General features: G+C 32.8%; 1 protein-coding gene across 16 annotated transcripts in view; it reads right to left on the bottom strand.

Annotated features, from left to right (window-relative positions):
• Positions 1 to 27,081, bottom strand: part of LOC128858243 (voltage-dependent calcium channel type A subunit alpha-1) — a 273,728-nt gene that overhangs the window by 184,222 nt on the left and 62,425 nt on the right. For 10 of the 16 annotated variants that reach the window (XM_054094347.1, XM_054094344.1, XM_054094345.1 and 7 more), the window contains exons 5-8: positions 15,055 to 15,155; positions 9,554 to 9,709; positions 8,972 to 9,192; positions 4,741 to 4,844 (exon numbers count right to left, since the gene is read on the bottom strand). In XM_054094347.1, coding sequence (XP_053950322.1) covers positions 4,741 to 4,844; positions 8,972 to 9,192; positions 9,554 to 9,709; positions 15,055 to 15,155 — 582 coding nt within the window. Of the gene's footprint in view, positions 1 to 4,351; positions 4,468 to 4,740; positions 4,845 to 8,971; positions 9,193 to 9,553; positions 9,710 to 15,054; positions 15,156 to 24,396; positions 24,498 to 27,081 lie in introns of all 16 variants that reach the window. The other 6 variants (XM_054094348.1, XM_054094343.1, XM_054094356.1 and 3 more) reach the window with 2 other exon arrangements.

A 27,081-nucleotide genomic window follows, 5' to 3' on the forward strand; every position in this document is an offset into this window, starting at 1 on the left:
TTTCACAATCGGCTGAATCGTTTTTAAAAATATTCATTGCAAACAATACAATCAATCATTTTTTGAAGATATAAATTTTTGATACTTTGGAAAATCTGTGAAAAGACAAAAAAAGTGTAGAAACTTTTGACGTTTGGCTTTCATCAACTAGATCAATTTTCTTAGAAGAGGCAATAAGAAGGACATATCCATTAGACGAGCTCAACAGGCTGCTTCCAGCTCCACATAGTTTCTTATGAGCTATAGCGAAAAAGCTAAATAGTCACAGGAGTCCCATTCCGATCACAACTATAGGGAGAATTATGGAAAAACAGGTTGAAAAATGCTCAGAAGAAGCTAAACCAAATTACTTTCAGCAGGTCAAGTAGTTAAAACCCTGATGACGACTGAGAAATGTGATGTGGAACCCCACGCGTAGTCTAAATCTTTCCAATTTTTCAATCCTGTATTACTGCACTTACGTCAACAGGGTTTTTTTTTATATTACTGCCACTTTATTTATACCAAATTTAATTATCTGAAATTCTTCAAAAAATTTTGAGTAAAAAGTGTGACATTTTGATGAAGATTTGTCGAATTTTTTCAATTTTATACAAAGTTTGAATATGGTTATATAGTTTTTGTATGCACTATATTTTTATAACAAAAAATTATTGAAATTAAAAAATAAATAATTGGTGTACACTTTCTTTCGACGCTCACGGTACATATGTACACTAGGATGGCACAAAGAAAAAATGGTATTTTCTTTATGCTAACTCCTAAATTTATTATACGCATATAGCCAAAAAAAATTGGACCCAATTCCATGTCAAATGATCCAAGTATTGTGGATATTATCATATAATCTGAAAATTGGTTTATTTGTAGACTTGAATATAAAAGAAATTTGAAAAAATATATAATTTTGAGATTTATACGATTTTGAAAATTTTGTTGTTGTTATTGTTGAGGTGGTTGAACATTTCTTAGCTGAAATGCTCCTAATTAGTGACCAGCACCGTTTTAATACTTTTTACGTTTTTTTTTTTTTTTTTTTTGTTTTTTTGTTTCCAAGTCAGATCCATTTAGTGAGGTCCAAGAATAGAAGCAAATTTGAAAAGCAAATTGAAAATGAAAATTTTAGTATGTATATATTTTTTTAAAGTAAAATGTCTTCGATTCTTTATTTCATTTTACTACTTTTTTATGATAAAATATGCTTTCAGAAAATTTTGTATCGAAAAAATAGTTTTGTCATTTCTGAAAGTCAGAAGTCAGCCGCTCAGATTATGCTCACTATGCTCAGTAATCCGTGAAAGTTTGGGATTCCATTAACTTTTTGAATCACATTGGAATCTGTTTAATGCAAATGCAGATAATATTTCACTGTTTACGAAGATATGCAAAAGAGGTGCGAGGAATAGTTTACCTCAAAAGATAAACCTTCTTTTTGCTGCGGCATTCACAAATTTACCTGAGAGACGGAAAAAATGTATATACATATATGTATGTAGCAATGGCCATTATCAAATGTATAAAGATACATTCTGTCAAAAAAGTGCCGGGGAATTGTTGAATAATACGCAAAATAGTTGTTTAATCATCAAAATTTATTTCGTCGCCTTCAAAATAGAATCCATTCGAAGCAATACACATATGCCAACGATTAGTCCAGTCATCAAAGCACTTTTTAAACGCGTTCGAAGAGATCTCCTATAGCTCCTTCAGAGACTCAAAGCGATGTTTGCGGAGTAGCAATTTTAGTTTTGTGAAAAGGAAAAAAATCACAGGGGGCTAAGTCTGGTGAATGCGGTGGTTGTTCGATGATATTTGTCGAGTTTTTGGTCAAAAAAGTGTTCACAATATGAGCTTTGTGGGACGCTGCGTTATCATGGTGCAAGATTCGTGAGTTTTCTTTCCACAAATTGGCCCGTTTCCTAAGCGCATTCTCTCTCAAATGTCACATAACTTCCAAATAATATCGCTTATTTACCGTAGCATCATTTGGAACGAATTCCAGTTGCACAACACCATGATAATCAAAGAAAACGAGTAGCATGACTTATACTTTTGACCGACTTTGACGTGTTTTTTTAGGTTTCGGTTCAAGTGGATTGCGCCATTCAGCCGCCTGTTAACTGGTTTGCATGCCAAAGTCATATACCTACTTCTCCTCACCTATTATGATACGCTGGATAAACTTTGGGACCGAATTCACTTGCGCAAGCATGTCTTCAGCCACCTGCTTCCGATGGATTTTTTGAAAGAAATTCATCTCTCTTGAAATGAGTCGAGTAGCCACGCGTCTCATGCCCAATTGATGGTGTAAAATATTGCCAATTGATTCGTGAGACACGCTAAGTTCACGAGTAACCTCCTTCAAACTTAAATTATGGTCTTCCAGCACCATGGTTTGATATAATTAAATGCCAAAAACAAGCTAATTGACAGATCACTCTCAACCTCTGCGACACTATAGGGGACATTTTACCAACATTCCAGCAAAAAAAAATTAGACATATGTGCAACGCGCGCTCTTAAATGAACAATTCCCGATATTTTTCTGACAGAATTTATATGTATGAATGTAAGTAATGCAGTAAAATTTAAATCTGTTGTGTGCCGCGGCAGTCAAGATATTTATAAAAATCACAACTATTCTTGAAGTTTTCACATAAAGTTTCCCATTCTTTCAAACAACATCTATTTAAATGCAAGAAGCTTTATTACTAATAGTTTCTATTAAGGGATAAGCAACTTTGCTAAGTCCAAAATACTCACACAAAATGGAATAAGCCAATAATACAACAACTTATCAAATTGATTCGTTTGGTGTCGTATTAACTAGGAATACGGGAAATTTCGTGTAAGGGATGTTGCGAAATAATAAGTGCCTGAAGAAAATTACTTTAAAAAGATTTTATTCTTTACTGTAAAATTTGAGTAGCTGAAGCTGGCGATTTTTCACGCGAAGCTAGCGCTGTGATACTTTAGTGGCATAACAAATTTTTGTTGGTTTTGAGTAAAATATTTTTACGATATTTGCATGACGAAAGCGTATTTTTTAATATAAGACTGTAGCTAAACAACAAATATTTTTAAAGTTTATGTAGACGCGGTCCTTCTCCTTACATGCGCACGGGCACTGAGAATTCCGAATTTCTATACTTGTATATTCACCAGGTAAGCAAATTTGAGGAAAAGTACCAATGAAGTGCATCTTTCAAATTGTCTTGTCGCTATTGCACATGATTCGTGAGCATGTTTCAATTTATTTGTTTCATTATGATGTAGTATGTGTATGTAGCTATGTATGTATGTATGCAACTATGTATGTATGTATGCAACTATGTATGTATGCATTTATGGATGTTTGTAGGTATATACACAGGTAAGTTGCGGTGTGGGAAACGTGTTTTTGTAATGCTTGATGCCAAAGTGTGCTTATGAGAAATATCGCGAATTAAACATACTCATGTATGTATGTATATGCATGTATGTATGTGCATATATGTACCTATTAGTGTTATACATATGCAATAAATAAATATTCTGAAAGTTTTCAAAATTTATTTGATTTGTGTGTTGTTAAGTGTATGTAATATTTTTGTTGTTACCTTTTGAAACTCGGTTTTTTTTTTATTTTCATACAGAAAATGCATAACACATTCACATCGCATCACAAACAAACAAAAACCAACCTTTGCAAACATTTTCAGTAACCCGCATCTCAAACATATTTTCAGTTGATTAAATCTAAACTGGTTTTTCTAAAAACAGTTAACATTGCCGGGAGCGACTATATTCTAAATTAGTTAGACTTTCATAAAGGAGAATTCATATACTATATAGTACATACAAACACGTAGCGTTTTATGTGATGGTTAATTTAAGTACTTTTTTCGTTTTTTTTTTTGTGAATAAAAAACTTTTTGGAATATTCGGGTATTAATTACATATATATGTAGTATGTATTTAGGCGTATATTTAGCATACACAATAAGGCAACTGTCATGAATATTTGTAAATTCATGTTAGTTTATCAGGGTTATGCTATACTATATACGTTTATATATATATATATATTTGTGGTAAAGGTATATTAGTTATGTTTGGATGCATGTAATGTACTGGTGGTACAAAAAGTTTGTGGTGGGAAGAGGCTTATTTTCATATTAGCGCTGCTGAAAATATTTTCTAGTACTTTTTTATTAACGTTTTTGTTTTCTTTTTTGTTGCTTGATTCTATGTTGAGGTACTATTTGGTAGCGGTGGTGGTGGTTGAGGTGGTACTAGGCTTAAAACTCTTTCAGTCATAACGGTTTTTTTTTTTTTTTTTTTTTTTGTACAAAAATGGTATTTCAAAAACCTGCTTGTGTTATCCAATCGAGATATGAAACCATGGCAGTTTGAAACATGGTGCGAAAACGGCATTTTTGAAACTCCATGCGACGTTCGACACGATTACGTTCATTCGAAAATTCACTGCACAAAACAAATTAGGGATTTTTTGTTTCATATTCATTTAATGTTTTTTTTTATTTGGTTTGATTTGGTTTCAATTTCATTCAATTTTCGGGAAAAGAACAAATAAATCAGAGTAGATTGTTAAATGAAAGGAAAATATTTCAAACTATATATACAACAACAACAACATAAATATAAACGTAATTATAAAAACTAATAGAATAATAAATTATAAACATATACTGATACAAATATTTCTATATGAATAATTATTTTTAAAAACTAACTTACCCGCTAAGGACACCGAGAACTAAGTTGAGCATAAAAAATGAGCCTATAACTATTAGAGGCACGAAATATATCCAATTAAATGATGAACCTAGAGCGTCGTTGGTCTGCAAAAATATCATTTTGAAGGTATAGAGAGACGGATTAATCAAAAGTGCGCTGTATTGAAAAATAATTGTAAAAAAATACGTCAATACAGTTACAGCCTTTCAGGTTTTATGTCATACATGCGTATGTATGTGCATACACAAAATAGTACTTATATTCATATGCTATGAAGAGAAAGAAGTTTAAGTTAAAGAGCTTACCATTACAAAAATGCAACAAATATTTAATTCACAATTATTGTAAATCTATTTTGACACATAATAAATAGCAAATATTGCTGAAAATTGTATAATGCACGATAATGATGAGCGTTTGGAAATTTTTAATGAAATTTTGAATGTTTCTAATAAGCAAATTTTCAAATTCTCCAATTAAATTTGTATGATTTGTGTAAAGTACAAACATAAAGGTAGATAAAATGCATAAAAAATATTCCAATGTCACATTGAGTATGATTTTATTATAGCAGTGTGAGTGTATCAGATTTTAATGGAGATGTGAATTTATGTAAACTGAAAATTGAAAGAATGCAAAATGACACACCAAGAAGAATTCAGCTTTGATGCATTCCACTTACCAAAAATAATAACTGAAAAAATTTAGGTACTAACAATTATTACTTTCATTGGGCGAGAGTGCACTGCATCCTAAAACATGACTTACGTAGTAACATAAGTATTTGCAAGTGTAGTACAATGGTCTACTGACTGAGTGCTTCGACTTGTCCAACCTCCCACTAATCTAAATCTAACGGAAATTACAGGAGCATAGATTTCATGTCAAGCGAGCCAGGTATCTTAGGCATTACCGACAAATTTTCTAAAAACTGCTTTATTCTCAGCTATTAAAAAGAACTAGGAAAAAAAATCAGATGGACGGTGTTTTTCAAAAATTACAAAAAAATAATGTAACCTAGAAAATTAAAAAAAAAATTTTTTTAAATGTTAAACAAAAATGCAATAGAGAATTTTTTTTTCATTTATGTAATTTATCCTAAATAATTTTGCCTTTCACAAATTACATAAAAATGTTTTACAAAAATTTTGAGCAAACAAAAAAATCTACTTTTTATTAAAAATTTTCAACAACAAAAAAATGTTGTTTCTTCCCAAAAATATTACAGCAAAAAAAATTTTTTAAATACGCATTTTCCGCTAAAAAATTGTGTTTTTCAAAAATTACAAAAAAATAATGTAACCTAGAAAATTAAAAAAAAAAAATTTTGTAAATGTTAAACAAAAATGCAATGGGGAATTTTTTTTTCATTTATGTATTTTATCCTAAATAATTTTGCTTTTCACAAATTACATAAAAAATGTTTTCCAAAAATTTTGAGCAAACAAAAAAGTTTACTTTTCATTAAAAATTTTCAAAAACAAAAAAAATTTGTTTTTTCCCAAAAATATAACAGCAAAAAATATTTTTTAAATACGCATTTTCCGCTAAAAAATTGTGTTTTTCAAAAATTACAAAACAAATGTCTCCCAAAAATTAAACTAAAAATTTTCAAAAAAAGTGAACCGAAAAAAATGTAGTTTTTACCTAAAAATGTTAAACCAAAACAGTTTTAACTTTTTTAAAAAAATGTTGAATCAAAATATGTGTTTTTTTTTTTAAATATGTAATATGTCATAAATAATGAAAAAAAGTGAAAAAGATTCGAAGATATTTTACTTAAAAAAAGATATTTGTTTAAAATTTCAACTCAAAAAACTCAGTAATTTTAAACAAATTTGCAATTTACTTCCTCTTATAGCTCAAGCCTACAAAAAAGCTAACTCATTAGTTATTAAGCAGAAATCACTGTAGGCAGCTGGTTGGACTGATAACGGGCTATTTTCTATGGGCGAAGCACATGGAAGAGGTAGGCATCTCAGACAGTGCACTCTGTCCAGCATGTGGAGAGGATGATGAGACGGAGGACCACTTTCTGTGTATCTGGCTTGAGGTCTTTGGCACTGATGTGTTCAGAAGTGACCACCTTGGTTTCTTGGCACCACAAGATCTACTCAGATTTCTTGTGAGGTAGGGTAGATTTAAAGAAACTCGGCTTCCCTGAGAGCAGTACAATGGGCTTGATTTTGTCTGAGTGCTGTATTTGTTAGTTTGTACCAACAAAAGAAAAATAAGATAACTTAGGAAGAAATTGAACAAAGTTCAGAGAGCTTACATAGGTATCTACTGAAAGAAACTTACTTTTGGCAACTTGTGAAATCGTTATCTGACCTTTTTTTCAAGGTTCAAAGGGTTGAATGTGATGGGCATACAGTGGAAACCCGTCTGGTCTGCTTGCCTTGACGGCGATGCGATGGCGGTACACTTTATGTGCACTATTCTACCTTTAGCAAGTATGGACATAAAGCTATTGGAAAGGCATGTTGACAGAAGGAAATCTGATACCCAACAATCAACTCTGCCTAAATACTTAATTTGGGTAAATTTTAAATACTAAGATAAAAAGGGCACAAGAAAGTTTCACAAGAGGCGATGTGAAGTCTCAGAGCTGTTTTCTGAACTAGCTTTTGAAAAGGAATATTCGGCACAAGAAAAGATGGTGTTGAGATGTTTATAATAGGATACCGTTCAAGAGAATTGATGTGTAGAAGCGACACTAGAGAACGGTGCGGTGAAATTGTTCGAAAATCTTATTTTAAATGCATTTGTTCGGACAGTACAAACTACCCAGAGAATATTTGTTAATTAGAAATTAGTCGAATTCTCCGTTTTCGTATTTTTTAAAGGTATCATTACACGCTTTTCAGTCCCTTTCAACTAATTAAACTTTGCGGCGCCAAAGAAAAAAAAATTTTACTTAATTTTTTTTTATTTACACAAACAAAACTCTGTCGGTGTATTAGGGATAAAACGCGAGATTCAAAATGTAAAAACCCACTTAACCTAAACAAATGGAAGGAAAGTGTTTTTGAAAAATATTGTTAGCTAAGTCGTCCCATAGGTTCTTCCAAAAACTTACAATAAGTCAACTGAAATTGCATGAATAAAAATTGGCATTATATTGTGGAATGCATCAAACTGAAAGTCTTTATAAAGAATAGTGCGTACACTTGAGGAAAAAATACATCTATAAAAGTGCATGTCATATGAAAATACAAAAACAATATTCACCTTCTCCAGTAGCTCACTATCATAAATGATAGGCAATTCTGTATTAGGTAAATCAGTAATCGCAATTCATAATGGGGAAAATTTATATCAAATACTTGTTGTAAGGGACCGAAGTTATGCATATTAAATTCTTAATAAAACGTGTAACCCATTTAATTAAATTTAAACAGAAAAGTATTTCTAAGTTTTCATTAAAGAAGAAGGTTCATGACAATTTCATAGAAAAGAATTGAATTGTATTAAAACAAATTTAACAGAAACCCCTAGAAAACTTTGTAAAACATTCCGTACTTCTGGTCCCCACAAGCTGTTAGAGTAAATAGACCCCGTTTAGTGGAATTTCGTGTTGCAGTTAGTTTACATACATTTATACATACAGAGAGAAGAGAGAAGGTTATATAGAAAAAGTTGGGTTATTAAATTACAAAGAGTCTAGTGCTTAGATGGTATTTTGTTGTTTAACAAAATACACGATACACTAAATAACCCCTATTATTTTCTTTGCTAAACGGAAAATCAGAGTAAGCGAGTGAAGTCCACATATTAAATTCAATTGGAGAAACGTACGCATACATACATATAGAGACAGTGAATATAAACTGGAGATATGCTTTTAAAATATACAACAATAGTTAGAGAATATCACAGACAGAGATGTTTGATAAAACTTAATAGCACATTTAGAAAGAAGAAAAAACATAGCATATCTTTCGGCGCTCATAAAAAACTTATTCAGGTTTAGGTATCACGCACTTCTTAAGCACTCGAATAATTTTACTTTGTACAATACAATCTTTTTGAATATAGGTATGTAAATGGACGAGTAGACAGTGAGACATTTCCAGAAGTTATTTTCCAAAAGTGCTAGCAGTTATTAACTACAAACATAGCCATAGACATACAAATTGGCAGTACGTACACTTGTATGGTATTTCTAGCGATACTTGAAATGCTTGATTTTCAAAGTACTTTAAATGTTTAGATTTTTCTTTTAATTTACCCAATACAGTATTGCTGTCCAGCCCTCCATGGTGATACATTGGAACACAGTCAACATGGCAAACCCGATATTATCAAAACTAGTTATGCCCCAATTTGGCCCTTCCCATTTTTCCAGACACATACTCGTGTTATAATTACATACAAATGAACCAGTCGCTTTATCCGTTACATTATCCGTATTGCATGGTGTCTCTGATTCACCTTCCTTAACAGATTTATCTGAAAAAGAAATGCATTTTAAATTTTATTGTTGACAGTGAATTTCAAAAGTAAATGTTATGTTATTATGTAGTTAACAGTAATATTTTTGTACGTCAAATCTGTTAAAACGGTCTGAGACTTTTAAGTCAATATTGTCAAAATGCCAGTCCTCACAATGGGGGTTCCGGTTTCGATGCTAGTACATATAAATATACACCGAAATATCACATATTTTTTTAGGTAATAAGTTTTAAAAAAATGTATTTATTTTGAAACGCATTTACCCGCAATGGTAAGCATCGTGAATTGGCCGTGCATTGAAAACTTACTGCGGCATAAATTACAGAAGAAATTATGGTATTACGTAAATTTCACTTACTTGGATCTTCTAAACTATAACAAGTCTTATGCAGAGCGCCCGAATAGAACTCGAGTCCGATGATTGCAAATATAACGATCGCAAACAAGACCAAAAGTCCGATTTGAAGTAACGGCGCCATTGCCTTGATAATGGATTTTAAAACTACTTGTAAACCTATTTTCCGCAGCAAAGATTCCAAGATGTAGCAGCACAGCAGTTTGGAGCGCGAATAAAATGTTGTCGAAGTTTTAGCATAGATGAAGAAAAATTGTATATTAGTAGAGGTTAAGTGCAATATTTTTTTTTGAAAATTTAACACTAACTACAAATTCAAAACAAAAACAAAAAAAAAAAACTAGCGCAACTAAAAACTAAACAGCTAATAGTTGTCGAGCTCTAGCTAAGTAATGGAAATATTGAAATATGTTTGCGTTTATAGTATCGAAAAATAATGAATTAATTCTCATTTAAATTTGTAATCTAAAACTAAAATCTTGCAGAATTTCTTGAATTCTTTAATTGATATAACGGCAATCGAAATGGAATTATATGCGCGTTAGGATGCATCTCAGTGCTTACAAAGAGAGGGGACCTACAATTTTTTTCAAATGTGAGACTTCCGCTGTAATATTTCGGAAAATTATTTTTTATCCTAAAAAAATAAAAAAAAAAGAGTTTGAAGGATGTTAAAAAGAAGCATGGTAATAGACCTTAAAAAATCTTCACCACAATTTTCAACCTTCACTAAACCTCAAAATTATTAAATTTTTTCATTTACCCCTTATCAAGGCTACAAATAAACCAATTTTCAAAAAAATTCAAGCCTACGCAAAAAAGACTTGGTTCACTTTACTTTACCTGTGGGCAAAAAGTAAGGTGAAATAATTTGTCAAACTTCGCGGGATTAAAATTTCGCTCTAGTTATTTTTTTCATGAGTTATCAGCACTGTTAATAACATCTGGACCAACTTGCATGTGAATGTCATTATCATTTACGCTTGTGTTTACCAAACGACCAAGAGTGCATTTTTCGATTTTTACAATGTCTGATTTGATTGAAGAGAGAAGTGCCATCAAATTTTGTTTGCAGAATGAAATTTCGGCTGCGGAAACGTTTAGCATGTTGCAGAAGGTATTTGGTGATTCGACCATGTCGCAGAAAAATGTTGATAAGTGGTACAAAGACTTCAAACAGGGTCGAGAACGTATTGATGACTTGGAGCGCTCCGGACGACCATCGACGTCAACAGATGACCAACACGTCAATAAAGTGAAGGAGTTAGTACTCAAAAATCGTCGGTTGACTGTTAAAGACCTTACTGATATGATCGGAATATCAGAAGGATCTGTGAAAACTATTTTGAAAGACCATTTGGGCCTACGAAAAGTCAAATCTCGTTTGGTACCGAAAACTCTGAATTTCTTGGAAAAAAGTCGTCGCGTTGATGTGTGTGAAACAATGCTTTCAGACTATCAGGACCAGCTCAAATGCATCATTACGGGAGATGAGACTTGGATTTATGCTTACGACCTGAAACAACCTACCAATCAAGCGAATACGAATATCGTGCTAAAGGCGCGGCCAGACCGAAAAGAGCATGTCAAAGTCGTTTAAAAAAATAAAGGTCATGATGATAGTTTTTTTCGATTTTCGTGGTGGGGTGCACTATGAATTCCTTCCACCTGGCCAAACTGTTAATAAGGAATATTATTTGAGCGTTATGCGTCGTTTACGTGAAGCAATTCGTCTAAAAAGACCAGAATTATGGGCCAACAACTCTTGGTTTTTTCATCTCGATAATGCACCGTCTCACACTACACTCGTTCTTCGTGACCATTTCGCCAAAAATTACACGCATATCGTTCCGCAACCACCGTATTCGCCTGATTTGGCTCCGTGTGACTTCTGGCTATTCCCAAAACTCAAGAGACCACTCCGGGGAACGCGTTTCGAGTCGATTGAGGAGATAAAAGCTGAATCGAAGAAGGTGCTGATGGCTATACCGGAAATGGACTATTTGGCATGTTTCGGGGATTGGAAAAATCGTTGGCATAAGGGTATTTCATTGAGAGAGGATTAGTTTGAAGGGGATGAAATTGATTTACAAGAATAAATAAAGATTTTTCATTTTACAACCAAACTCACCTTACTTTACCCACAGGTATATTATATAATATATTATGATGGTCCACAAAAGTCAGAGATTTAAATATAGTTCACAAAAATTCGCAGAACTATTCTATGTTGATAAACATACTTGATTTTTTTTTTAATTAAGAAGTCAATTGATATTTAATGCTGTTGCAAGGCGTATGAACATTTCATGCCTATGTATTTTACCTACAGTGGCTCAAACGCTTCTCACTGCTCAACTATAAAACAGAATTTCTGAACTGTAAATTAATTATTTTCAAAAATTACCATATTCTTCATTTATTTAGAGCCTATTCTATTTGTTCATATAAATAAATTATATTTATATTCAGCATTTCTCTATTTTAATTTTCTATTTATATTCAATATGAATTCTATGATATAAAATTAGAACGAAATAAAAAAAAAATCCACCATATGGTATCAAAATAGAATTCATGTCCAAACGGATAATTACACAAACTTGAGTGTCCTTGAAATATTATACTAAACTTCTTCATCAGTATTTAGTGCGATTTTGCATAGATTTTACCAAGTTTTTACATATACTCGTATTAGGTCTGGTGGAATATTGTGCCATTGGGTTCTGTTCCGCAAAATTGTATTTCTTAGTTTTCTAGACAATTCCTGACTAGACAAATGTGCGCATGTTTGGCGTTGGTTAGGGCAGTTGCAGCTGAGCCATAGCTTGGCAACCACAAAAGCGACCTTCGGGTCGTTGTCCTGATACAAAGCAAAATTGTGCCATACGGTACATTGCACAACTTTAGCTTTATGGATGTTCAGATATTTAAATTTACCCATAATGCCTTTTTCAAAATGAATATCCACACCATCATCAAACCACTGCCACGCTTCACAGTAGCCTTTGTATTCTTCGACGAAAAATTCTGTATTGAACTTTCTGCAGATATAACAATTCCCATCGGACGCATTTAAATTATATTTGCTTCCACCTGTGTACCTTAAAACAGTAGAATATGAACAAAAAGTAGTGCTCCAGCTATATTTTACCATATTCAAGAAGTTTATATCGTTAGTTATATATTCAACGGCAAGTTTCATACGGGCGCGCTTGTTTTTCAGACTTTAGCGAAATTCGCCCATCGAAGTTATATTTTTTCAACACATTTCGAACTGTTTCATCACAAATTACTTCATTGGTATTTTCCTTAAACATTTTACATTACGGCAGACACAAAAGAATTTTTTTAATTATTTGTTCTTCGGGTTTATTTAGTTTCTTCCATTGGCCTAGGCGTTGTTACATGAATTCTGTTCATTAAATAGCCGATTTCTCTAAAAGTTTTTCCATCTTCGTGCCGGCGTGCCTCCATAGTGGTTTGTTTTCCTGATGAAGCCGTTGTGCAAGAGGTATATCTTTCATTTCAAAACTTGTAGTAAACTAAAAACTGTAGCATTTCTTATGAAATTTGATGCGCAAATTCCCCGCGCGCTTGAAATAAAAGGGGATCCTGTCGCATCCAATCTGTGTACGATTGTTCGTATGGACATACCTATATTCTCAGAATTTGTTTATTTTTATTTCTCAGTTCAAAAACGTTGCATATATGTATGTAAATATAATTTTTCATTGTGATTGAATTGAGTAGGCTATAAATAAATGAATTACATGATTTGTTCCATATAAAGGAAATTTATCGTTTTGAAAAACTTTTTTAAAGTTGAACGCTGAGTATGTACTACTAAGAATTTGAACCATTGTATATGGAAAAAAGCCCGTTTTCCCAAATTTATTATGAAATCTCTTAAAATTCATATTCTTCAGTGTTCAAATAACAATTCTCTTCAGCAACTATCAAGCTATACAAAATTGTTAATGGACTATGAATAAGTTCGTGCGGTCGAAATTTGAAACTTTATTGACGTAAAATGGTTACAAATTTAATATTCAAAATATTGTCCATCGCTTACTACTACTTTTTCCCATCTTTCTGGCAATTCACGGATTCCCTTTGTGAAAAATTCGGTCGGTTTTGCCGCAATCCACGAATCGATCCATTTTTTGACTTCATCGTAATTACGGAAGTGCTGGTCAGCCAGGCCATGTTGCATCGATCGGAAGAGATAGTAATCGGATGGCGCAAGGTCTGGACTATACGGCGGGTGGGGTAGGACATCCCATTTGAGCGTTTCTAAGTATGTTTTGACCACTTGTGCAACATGTGGCCGAGCATTGTCATGTTGCAAAATAACTTTGTCGTGTCTATCGGCGTATTGCGGCCGTTTTTCTCGCAGTGCTCGGCTCAAACGCATCAATTGTCGTCGGTAGACATCCCCCGTAATCGTTTCATTCGGTTTCAGTAGCTCATAATACACAACACCCAGCTGGTCCCACCAGATACACAGCATAACCTTCAGGCCATGAATATTCTGCGCCGACGTCGATGTTGAAGCATGGCCAGGGTATCCATACGTTGCCCGACGTTTTGGATTGTCGTAATGGACCCACTTTTCATCGCCAGTCACAATTCGATGCAAAAAACCCTTTCTTTTGTGCCGTTGAAGCAGTTGTTCGCATGCCATAAAACGGCGTTCAACGTCTCTTGGCTTCAATTCATACGGCACCCAATGGCCTACCTTTCGGATCATTCCCATGGCTTTTAAACGTTTGGAAATGGTTGATTGATCAACTCCCAAAGTTTTTGCAACCTCTTCTTGCGTTTGAGCCGGATCTTGATAGAGCAGTTCCTCCAATTCGGTATCCATGAACTTTGGCGGCGCACCCTCGCGTTCTTCGTCTTCCAAGCCAAAATCACCACTTTTAAAGCGTGCAAACCACTTCTGGCACGTTCGCTCAGATAGAGCATGCTCACCATAAACTTCCACCAAGATACGATGACTTTCGGCTGCTTTTTTCTTCATATTAAAATAATGAAGAAGAATTCCCCGCAAAAACACATTATTTGGCACGAAATTCGACATTTTCAAGTGTGGTAAAAATATTGTTGTTTACGCTTCAAATAAAAAACTTATACTGACGTTTGTGCCTTACGACAGTAGCTCTCTTTTCTTTTTTTTAATTTTTATTATACAAGTTTTGTGTGTCGACTTGTACGCTAACATATTTCATTATTTCACGCTACTATTAAATTATTTATTTAAGTAAGTAAAACTAAAGCTAAAAACATCATAATAGTTTTTCTTCTCATTTTTTAGATACTAAAGTATTTGCATTCTACGGTAATTGTTATGAAATTATATAAAAACGTGGTAAAATTATTGGAAAAAAATGTTACTAAGTACAGTTAATTTATATACATACACAAGGTTTTTATTCTACATAGATACATATTTAAAATGTTTAACTTTATAAGCGCTTACAACTAATGAAACTACTCACTAGGAATTCCAGAGACTAATTTCAAGGGCCTTAGCACACGTATAGCCCTTAATGTTTTTAGATCTACCTCAATCCATTTTTGTGGGAGCAGTGCCATAAATCTGATGTTGTTTCGAATATGCAAGTGTTTTGTTTTTGTTAATTTTTTTTTATTGAAAATTTTCGTATAAATGTGTTTTTTTTTTGTTTCGAGTTGAAGTTAATAAGTTTTGTTTTGTATTGTAATGTTTTTATTTTTAAAGAGATGATAATTTTTATTTGGCAAAGTGTTCCGATTGCATGGCATGGCATAGCATGGCATTAACGTGTGTTTAGTAGCAATGAATTTTAGATATATGTGGTGGCAAAGGAGGATATAAAAGAACATCATATAAATTAATAAATATTGCAAATATAAATATGTATGCATATACGAATACGAGTATATTCAATTTGTATAAAGTTTTTATTTTGAATTTTGTTTTTAGCTAAAATTATAAGGTGATATAGCGTGGCTTTTACATTATTCAAAGGCATTGGAGTGGGTGGGCGGGAAAAATTCATATACGATAAATGACTACACACATAAAACATAGATTTGTGCGGCGAAATTATTTGCATTTGCTGATTTACAAAAGTTTTGGAAATTTTCAACGCATAAATTTAGGTAGTTAATGTAATGGGAGCGGGGGAAAAATTAACACGAGTGCTTTAATTACAAATAACTGAACGAAAGAAGCAGATAATTTGTTTGCCAAATGAAAATTATTATATTTACTATACAACAAGATATGTATGTATGCATATGTACGTATGTATGTATGTTAGTCTGTAAAATTACAGGGACTACGAATACAAATTTTTTTGTGTACATGAATTATTATTATACAAGTATTTGCATAAAGAAACATAATTTTAATTTAATTTTTTTCATTTGTTTTCTTTGTATAAAATATTAGTAGGTATTCCACACACACGAAAAGGAACCAAAGCAGTGAGGCTACAGTCAAGTTGCTTCATTTCAAAAGCAAAATAGTTCAAATTCATCTTGAAAAAGTAGTGAGCCAATATCGAGTTAAGAAATCAAACAATTTTGCTTTTGAATTTTTGAAGTAAGCTGACCACAGCAGAAGTCAATTGAGAGTTTTCAAAGGCATTTTTTTCTTTCTCTCTCTCTCTAGCTCAGTTATTCACGCAGCTTAAGCTTGTCGAATAAGCTCGACTTTATATTATATTAAGAATTATTATTTCTTTAATCACTAGTGTCAAGTATAAGTGTTTTGTGTGAAAGTGTACAAACATATTTATAGGAGCATGCGAGTTGTGTTAGGCTACATAAGTGTTGATAATTACAGCAGTTATCGTTAAAAATAAAAGCAAAAACTCAATAAGAGAAAAAACTAATATTTATATGGAAAAGGGTTGATATGCCGCGGACACTAGGTTCATAAATTCGCTACACACACCCACACTCACCACTTATACGAGTACATGTACGTATAGGTGCTTAACTATATTTGCAACTACGCTCGCGCGTTTTCTTACACATCGTGTGACTATGTATGTATGTATGTATGCATGTGTGTATTTGCAGCGATTTCCGTCTAACTGGACAGCCTAAAACTGCCTTTACAGCTAACGATTTTCATATTAAATGTATACAGCTATTCCTCTATGTAGTTGTTTGTTTGTATGTACTTAGTATGTGTCACTATCTAATTGTATTTGCTTACCCACTGCCGAGCACGTGTGTGAAGTTAGCGATAATTTTTTATGATAGACAAACAACATTTATTTTTGTAGGTGTTAGTAGTTTTTTTTCTGTTTTTTTTTCTAGAATGTGTATGCTAATATACTAAAATCGCTATTAACTAGCATTCTTTCTATATATTCATGTATGTATAAATACGCTTGCTTCATAACTGCGACCTCATCGTATATAAAATCGAATCTATTTTATATATTTTGAAAGAGTCTACAAATATTTAGTATTGAATAAAAAATAGCTAAGGCAAAATATTTTTGGTCTATGAAAAAGTAGTATCCAATCGCACAAATTTACCGAGCAGTGTGTTTCTCAAATTCAAGTATAACAAAAATATCCCCAGTCTTTTTGGAAATGTAAGAACAATTTTAACGACTTCACTTCGTGGAAACTTGGTTTTGGTGCTTTGCACTTGTTTTTTTTTTATTTTTAGTTTTTATTTATTTAACTATCCGTGGCTTAGTTATCGCATAAATATTCTTACAAGTTATACAATTATAATTTTGCACTTAAAAGAAAATGCTTTAACGAGGAGTAGCAGGCAAACTGCTTCTGCGGTATCACAATGGATCGCCAACGGCCTGGGTGATTCGTTTAAAGACCTAATACCACTTCAACCTACATAGTTATATTCAACACTATTAGTGGTTTAAATTGTTTAAGACCAAAATTCTTAGTGCCAATTCTGAAAGCTATAGATCGATTTCTTTGGGATCATTGCATTCTCTCAGAGTTGACAATTGGAGTATTGATGCCATAATAAGGCTTTCTTAGTTGCGCATACAACATAAAAAATTAACGAAAATTTCCGACTGGTATTATAGGGACAGATACCTGTAAAATTTTGAAAGAAACAAATTTTTTTTTTATAAAATGGCAATATAATCCTTTAAGAATATGTCAAACAATTTTTAGAACCTGAATTTATGTATTTCTTATACAGGGCCCGCCATCTATCTATCTTAGCTGTCATCTGATTTGACAGAAAATTTGTTTTATTCTTCCGCTGAACGAAAATGGTTGTGTATACGCTCAAAGAACGCGGGGAATTATTGCGACATTACTTTGAAAATCATGGTAATCTTGCAGAATGTGTACGAAAATTACGTACAGCAATGGGAAGAAGAAAAGCACCGAATGAAGCGTATGTGCGTTACTCTGCGAAAAAAGTAAGAGAAACTGGGTTGCTTATTGACAAACCAACGCGTGACCGACCAAAAACCGTGCGTACACGCAAAAATATTGCTGCTGTGGCCGAGAGTGTTCGTGAATCACCAGGAACGTCAGTTCACCGTCGTTCTCAGCAATTGGACCTTTCATCATTGAGACGAATTTTGCGTAAAGACCTTGGTATGACGCCGTACAAAGTCCAATTGGTTCGGCAGCTGAAGCAAACCGACCACCCATCATTAACCGGAAGGATTGTACTTCAAAATAAAAAAAAAACAGTTTGGAAAATATTGAGTAGTTTCTTTTTTATAGCATTTTAATTCCATAAATTTATATGGCGGACTCTATAGATCGTCAACCGTGACGACTCTATTCTTTGCGTTCGAGCGCTGGGAGAGGCAAAGTTACGTTGTATTCAAACTTTACACGCGTTTTTCTCAAAACTATATTTATCGAATCGGCGTACACGATAAGTCGAAAAGTTATTGACCGATGTCTCTGAAATTTTGCACACATCTTTCTTATGATATTACTTTCTATGTGAATGCAAGTTTTCGAAAGTTTTTCGAAAAAATAATTCCTTCGAAGCAAAAATAGTAGGAAAATTCGCCCCAATATTTTTATTTTTTTTTAAGCATTTTATTGCGCGAATTTTTGTTTTTTTCAATTTTTGTTTAATTCATATGGAAATTATGGCATTAATAAACAAACAAATTTTTAGTTTTTTGTATTCAGGTCACTGACGCTGCGACCTTCCTGGAAGAATTGAGGGTACATCCGCCATTTCAAATGATTAAAATAAAAAAAAATTGTACAATATATTATATTAATGTTTATAAAAACTGTATGGCAATTTTGAAAAATATATATTGACTTCTTGATTTTAAATAATTTTAATGAAAATCAGGGAGAATATGGCCGTTTACAGGTATCTGACCCCTTAAAAGTAAAGGCTTTGCAAAATTTAGCGACGGCAACACGAATTTAATAAAACCTTTTGTATGGGCGTAATCCTATTTACTGGTATGCAGGCGGGCTGCAGATAAAAAGGCATATATCTACTATTTTTTAGGCTATATGCTACTTTAGTAGAGTGTAGTGATCTGAGTAATTTACTCTTTTCTGACGGAAAAGAGCTAACTTAGCCTAGTGTATAATTTATATCGCTTATGCATATGACTTTTGAATTGAAAAATACTACTACTTGGCGTCGACTTAAATTATGAACTTTAGTTTAGACCCAGAAATTTAATGACCTAAAATTTTACGGTTAAATCTTTTCGAAAAACAATTTGAAAACATTATCCAAAAAAAATAGATTTTTCGCACATCAGGAGAGCAGCGTGTGGTTTGACTTAGTGCACGATTCAGTTAGATAACTGAAGTACAGTGACTTATTGACAAATTTTGTCTACTCATTTGCTTCTTATTTAATTTCAATAATGTACTTATCAAAATATACTTAATATATAGTATACTCTCCAACAAAAACCGTATAAATTCAAGTTTCAAGCAAATTAACAAACAAATTTAAACAATTTCAAATATTTTAATCACAATTTAAAAAAAAAAAATTAATATGCAGTTTTGTAGTCCACTTTATTTTGCGAGTTTGAAGTTGTTGAAAAATCGCGTTGATTTTTGAGATTTTTTTTTGCCGACGATGTTGGGTGCCTACTTCAATATAAAAAAAAGGAGCATTCGTTATATGAAGTATTTACGTAACATCGTCAAGGAAAAAAGTTACTCAAAATCAATGAAAACGTTGAACCACTTTAAACTTGCGCATTAGTATGCTAGAATTAAATGAGCTATAAAACAGCATATGCAAAAATTTTCTAGAAACTCTGAATATAAAGTTTCAAATTTTGATGGGAATTGAAAGGATGCTTAAAATATTTGCACAAAGTTTCAACCTTGCATTCACATGATTTTTGTAGGAAAGTAAACTACAAACAAAGTGAACAAATACATTTTTACAAATTACACAGTGCGACATCAAAAATCAAACCGCACCGGACCTTTTTTTTCTGAAAATATACCTATTCAATAGCAAAACCCTCGCTGGGTTTTTAAAAGTTAGCTCGATTTTTTTTTTATAGCGTTTTGAAGTTTTCTATTTTCATGAGATTTTGGAGTTTTACCTGTACGCTAAATTTGACTTATAAATCGACCTTTGTTTGATTTAATCGATTTATTTTGTCATAGCTTGATGCAGAAATTTCGTACATGTGCAAATAAACTTATTTTGAGAAGAACCTATATCTCAATACGCAATTTTGAATACCAAAATTTCGAAAAATTGTATGTTTTTACCATTTTTTACTGTAATTATGAAAATAATTTTATACGTAACCACCCGTTATACACGTTTTCAGATTTTTCTATTTTTGCTAGTATTTTTTCCAGATACGGTTTTCCAATGAATATTGGATGTAACAAAATGTGATCGTGAGTAGTGAAAAGCAAGATTGGTCTCACAAGACTTTTAGCCTGTTAAGTACATAGAAAAGTGGCTAGCACACATTCCAAAATAAAAAGTATAAAGAAGGTTGTAGTCTGTCTTATCAGGAAATGTTTGTTTTAGAAATTCCAAAATTTGTTCCCAACGATTTTACCTGTTCTAAGATCGCAGCAGTCTTGCGAGATCAGGTTCGTGCATAACAACTCCTAAAACACATTTGACGCGCTAAATATTTTGTGAACAATACGGTTTTTGTTAACATATTTGAATTTATTAATTTCATTTACGTGATTTTTTTATGAATTAAGAAAATAAAAAATGTACAATTGTCCTGCAAATATTAACGTTTTCTGCTATTGTTGTGGACGTTTCACACCAGCGAGTGAAAAGCATGGATCAATCAGTAATGATTTTACTGTGGCATACAGACATTATTTTGATCGTGAAGTTATTTTGAATGTACCTTGGGCGCCAAACATAGTGTGTAGAGCTTGTTATGTTGGTTTAGTTAATTGGTTGCACAACAAACAAAGCAGAATGCCTTTTGAAATGCCAATGCTATGGCACAATCCAGAAGAACATGATCCAAAAAATTGTTATAGTTGTGCAAATACTGTGATCGGATTGAACAAAAAGAAAGCGAAAAACAAAAAATACGTTTCAGTCCGGTGTGTACAATTACCGCTTGATCATAATGAAAATATTCCAGTGCTAAAATGTCCCAATTTTGATGCTTTAAGTGAATCTTTTTCTGTTATGACACAGCCATCATTATTTGATATACATTCCGAGTATGTTCCCGAACCATCAATGTCAGACCAGCCGATTCTAATAACGCAAAGTATATTAGATGAAATTGTTGCTAAATTGGAACTAACACAGCGGAAATCAGAAATATTAGCATCAATGTTAAAATCAAATAACTTGTTAGAAAGAGGTACGAAAGTTACGGCGTATCGAAATAGGAAAGAACAATTCAATCACTGTTTTACGGTTAATGAGGAAAAGATGTTTGCTCATTGCCACAATATTGTAAAGTTGATGAGTGAAATGGGAATTAAATACAGTCCAGACGACTGGAGGCTATTTATTGACAGTTCGAAATTTAGTTTAAAAGCTGTTTTACTTGACAAAACCAACTCAAAAAAAAAAAAATTAAGGAAAATGGAGTAACCAGGAGGAAAAAGAATATGAGGTAGAAGAAGAAGAGACAGGCATGGAATTCTTTACTGATGAATCTGATTACTCTGATAATGATGATGTTGAAATTCAATCATTGTCGAAAAGAGTTCGTCTCTAAGGTTTTCGTACGTAAAAATTCTTTATTTTAATAAAAAAATAAAAAAAATTATAAGAATTCAAGTCTATATTATTCTTACTTAATCTATTTAATATTTTTACCTACAGAGTTTTTAGATATTAAAAAAAAAATTTAAATCAGAGTATAAAAAAATTACTTTTATGAAGAAAAATCTTGTTATATTAAAAATTTATTTTTTTAGAAAATAACAAACTTAAAGTTCAGTTTCATGTTTTTATCTTATAAATGACTTTTTTAGTACATTTTGCAACATTTTTGCTAGAAGAAATAGTGAGAAATTTTAATTATTTTCATAATTACAGTAAAAAATGGTAAAAACATACAATTTTTCGAAATTTTGGTATTCAAAATTGCGTATTGAGATATAGGTTCTTCTCAAAATAAGTTTATTTGCACATGTACGAAATTTCTGCATCAAGCTATGACAAAATAAATCGATTAAATCAAACAAAGGTCGATTTATAAGTCAAATTTAGCGTACAGGTAAAACTCCAAAATCTCATGAAAATAGAAAACTTCAAAACGCTATAAAAAAAAAAATCGAGCTAACTTTTAAAAACCCAGCGAGGGTTTTGCTATTGAATAGGTATATTTTCAGAAAAAAAAGGTCTGGTGTGGTTTGATTTTGATGACCCCAAAATTGTCGCACAGTGTTATGAAACCAAAGGCTATACCTTTCAAAGTTCGATTTTGTTTACACAAAAATTTCTTTGAGACTAATCAGCCAAGCCTTAACTGCTATGGATAGTATGAGTACACACATTTAATTTAGTTGGTAATATTTAACCCTACCGAAAACGAATATTTAACCATAATTTGTAACTCCTAATATTTAACCCTACACAAAACGAAAAATTTTCGCAGAATTGTGTTGGTCGGTTTAAAACTAATTCCTCATCAGCGGCATGGAGGAGAAGTTTCGAAAATAAAAAGCAAACTTTCATAAGTATATCATTAAAAAATATGATGAATAGAAGTAGCCCAGGAGGAAACTTGAAAACCTTCTAATGCAGCAGGAAGAGTATTTCAAGTGGCATATCTCGAGTACGACTGTATAATTGTTTCCCGTGAAATCCGACTCTATCTCTTTTAGGAAGGTGGAGTCCAGTACTAACCAAGCTAATTTATAAAGTAAAATTTTATAAGATTTTTACTTTATTTCATTTTTATTTTTTTAAGAATTTTACAAGAGAAGACTGACAGCTTTCGCAAAATCGGTATAAATGTATCTACATGATAGCTAGCCCAAATGCAAAAACAAGTTCTAATATGAAGGCTACGACTGACAGAAGCCTTCGCAAAACAGATTTACACGCTAAAAACTATCAGTAAAGAGTGTTGATACGCTATTTAAATGCTATTGCTTCAAAACTCACAAAATTTATGCTTAGTTATAACTCGAAAACTATTGCACTTTTTGAACACATCATTATCGGATTTTGTGGAAAATTTATATGAGATGACTGATATTCTCAGATCAGTCAACAGCTCAAAACCATTACAAACTAGTGTAATCTCTACTTTGCAATAGTAATTTAAAACTCATCAAGCCTCTTATGATTGTCAGTTCCAGAGAGCTGCATGAATAATAATTATTTTCAAACTGCACGTCGGTTCGATTTCTAGTCCACCTCTTCTGGCTGCAATTACCCTAAGCACTCTCAAAGCACTAGAACTAGCCTTTTTCAAACCACATTGAAAAAACTGCAGTCTTAATGAATTATTTAAAACTCGCAGCTCAATCGTCCCTCAATCAAGCATCTTTGACAAAATCGTAAGTTTTCGTACTTAGTACTTAGCTAATGCCGTACGGATCATAGAGATATTTCTATCTTAATTATAGCGTATTCTAGTGTTGATTGAGCGGTCGTCGCAGCCCAGTGGGTCGCGCAACGGCAAAGCTCTAAGTGTATTTCTGCCATGAAAAAGCTAAAACTGTAAGTCCCTCCATTTGTCGAAAACATCAAGGTTCTCATCACTCGGCCAAACATCCAACAAAGGATGTAGAGGCCAATCCTACATTTTTGTACCACTTTAGATATGTAATTTTCTTGTATTTCTAGATTTACCAAATGAATAAATGAATAATGCGGTGGCTTACTTTTTCATAGTATTTTTCGTCGGACCGGCACTTCTTACAATTTTTAAACCTACAACCATCACGAGCAGTTTTTCATAGTATACTTTGAAAGTACTATAAGTATGTATTTGTAGTAGATACATCTCATTCGCAAATTAATTCTATTTATACACAAATTACAAGCTAGTAAGACTAAGAAAATATCGAAAAAAAATACTTAACATTAAAATTTCGTTTAATTTGAGTTCTTCGTCTAGATATAAAAAGAACCTTTTGTTACCTTTTTTGAACACACTGCTCGTACGTGCTGAGTGAATCAACTAAATGACAAATTTTTTTTAAATCTTACTTGAAATTTTTTTAGCCAATTAAACGATATATGTAAATAGTATTCTATATTCATTGCTAAAATTTCACTATTTGAAATATTTTCCATTTCAAAATATATTTAGTAGGTATTTTTCTAAATACAAGTAATCTAATTAGTAAATTCTTCTATGACTGGCCTAAAAATATTTCTTTTCCTTGAATTACTATATGTACACGTACGCTGGAAAGCTTACTTGGAATTCTTGAAACGAGTTTGAGTGGCCGGAGTACACGAAACGACCGCAACATACGCAGATCGACATCTATATTGGCCTCGGCGAAGATCGTCATAGCGCTAAATGCCCACCAGCCGCCCAAGGGACAGGCACACGCACGCACGCACGCATGCAGGCACGCATTCAACCCCATACGCAGGTGGTCATGCATGAGTTGGATTTTTTTTAAATATAAATTTTGTTTTTATATAGCGTGCAAGAATTGTTGTGTAGTACGGAAGTTTGCATCGATCAGCGCATGTGTGTGCATTTGGTTAGATTTTTCAACGACATTTCATTTGATTTTTGTGGCATTCACAACAGCAGGTATGTTTTTTTTTGCAGTTATAAAAATATAATTAACAAATAAATTACAAGGAAAAAAATAATATTCGAAACATAAACCGAATGTTAATTTTGCAGAACACAATCAAAGACACGTACAAGCAGAATATAAATATTATATAAATTTTAAATAAAAGCGGAAGAGAGATGCATAGTGTATAATATTAAAGATAATGGTTTTGCGTAAAGAGTTTGGATATTTTGAATATTTTTATGTATTGGGAAATCAACTTGAGAAAATTAACGAAAATAAAAAATTTTAAGGGGGTTGAAGAGAAGATTCAATACACTTGTTTACACAATTATTTTAGTTAACTTTTTATTACACTCAGGCCTACAAATATACACATTTTTAGAAGAATCGGCAACAATGTCCAATATTCTTGAATTACTTGACGTAAAATCGCTCAGAAAAATTTGAGAATTTTTGTTATTATTTTCAAATTATTTAAATTAGTCATTTAATTTAATAAGTTAATTCTTAAACTTAGAGTTTTTCGATGAAACTTCTTTTGTACCAACAATTTGTACCTACGGCCGCCGTAGCCGAATGGGCTGGTGCGTGATTACCATTCGGAACTCACTGAGAGATCGTTGGTTCGAATCTCGGTGAAAGCAAAATTAATAAAAACATTTTCTAATAGCGGTCGCCCCTCGGCAGGCAATGGCAAACCTCCGAGTGTATTTCTGCCATGAAAAAGCTCCTCATAAAAATATCTGCCGTTCGGAGTCGGCTTGAAACTGTAGGTCCCTCCATTTGTGGAACAACATCAAGACGCACACCACAAATAGGAGGAGGAGCTCGGCCAAACTCCTAACAGAAGTGTACGCGTCAATTATTTATTTATTTATTTTAATTAACCGTGTCATATTTTGCGAAAAGGTGAGGTTTCCTATGACCCAAGTGAAGCGGCAAACTGGAAAAGAAATTTTGGATTGAGTTGTTTGGCTTTGGCGCGGCTTCTTTCAGAAGCAGTTGATTTAGCTATTTGCCTTTGCGTTATTCTCTCATTTTCATATTTAATTTGACAGAGACGCCTCTCTGATTTAGTTTGAATAATTAGAGAAGACAGCTGTTTAATGTTAGTTAAAATAAGTTTGCAAATATCACAATCGTTAGTGCAAACGTTTTATAATTTATTTTAAACGAAAGTAAGAATTTTCGAATCGTTTTAAGTTAGTGAATTGCACTACAAGTCTCTTTACTTTACCGAAAGTCGATAACTGATAGATTAGTGTGCACAAGACAGCGATGGTTTTTTCCTTTACAGCATTGCCAGTTGGACAATTTGCGGCCTCAAAGTTCTAGAAATTTATGTAGCCATCTGCATACAAAGGGTTACCATTCAAAAATGGCATGTAATAACACTGTACAACAAAATCAAACTTTTTCCAAAATAATTAGGCTCCGGAAATAGATTCTTGTAGGGGGTACACAAAAAATATAGGTCCATCCGCGATTTGAAAGTTTACGCTTGAATTTTGTTAGGGGTAGTGAATGCTCAATTATTTGGAACATTGGCATAGAAAAGTATGTCATTGGACTGCAGATTTTAGTAGAGGGGAGGAAAAAAAATAGACGAAATAAAGTTTTAACCCTTCCACATAGATCTGTGGTAAATCGACTTAGGAAACTCTGTGATTTTTACATTTTAGATACATGATGTGCGCAGCAGATTTAAATTGTGCTATTAAGCTCTTAACACATCAAACTCAAATTTCTATTAAAATACAGGGTGGGCCGTATAGCGTTTGCTTTTTGAACCACCTATTTTTTTGAGAATGGTAACACAAATGACATGTCAAATGTGTTCATAATTTCCTTAAAGGTTTCCCATTTACGAAATGGGACGCTATACGCTTGAATAAAATTGGGAAATATTGAAAACCTATTTCCAAAGTGGTGAGTCTTCTTCTTCTTTTCTGATTTTCACATCGGTGGCTACGTCAATAAGCAAAGTTGTCGGACTTGTGGCTCAGAAAATCCACACGTTACTGTAGAGAAGCAAATGCATCCACAACGAGTCACTGTTTGGTGCGGTTTTTGGTCTGGCGGTATCATCGGGCCATTTTTTTTCGAAAATGAGCGAGGAGTCGCGGTTACAGTAAATGGCGAGCGTTACCGTGACATGGTCAACGAGTTGTTTCCAAAAATTGAAGAGGATGACATGGACGACATTTGGTTTCAACAGGACGGTGCTTGTCACACTGCCAAAATTACGCTCGAACTTTTGGCTACCGTTTTTGAAAACCGAATAATCAGCCAAAATTCCGATATCAATTGGCCGCCTCAGAGCTGTGATTTAAGCCAGTTGGACT

This window comes from Anastrepha ludens, chromosome 3 (genome assembly GCF_028408465.1).
Source record: "Anastrepha ludens isolate Willacy chromosome 3, idAnaLude1.1, whole genome shotgun sequence".
In the NCBI taxonomy this organism is placed as follows: Eukaryota; Metazoa; Arthropoda; class Insecta; order Diptera; family Tephritidae; genus Anastrepha; species Anastrepha ludens.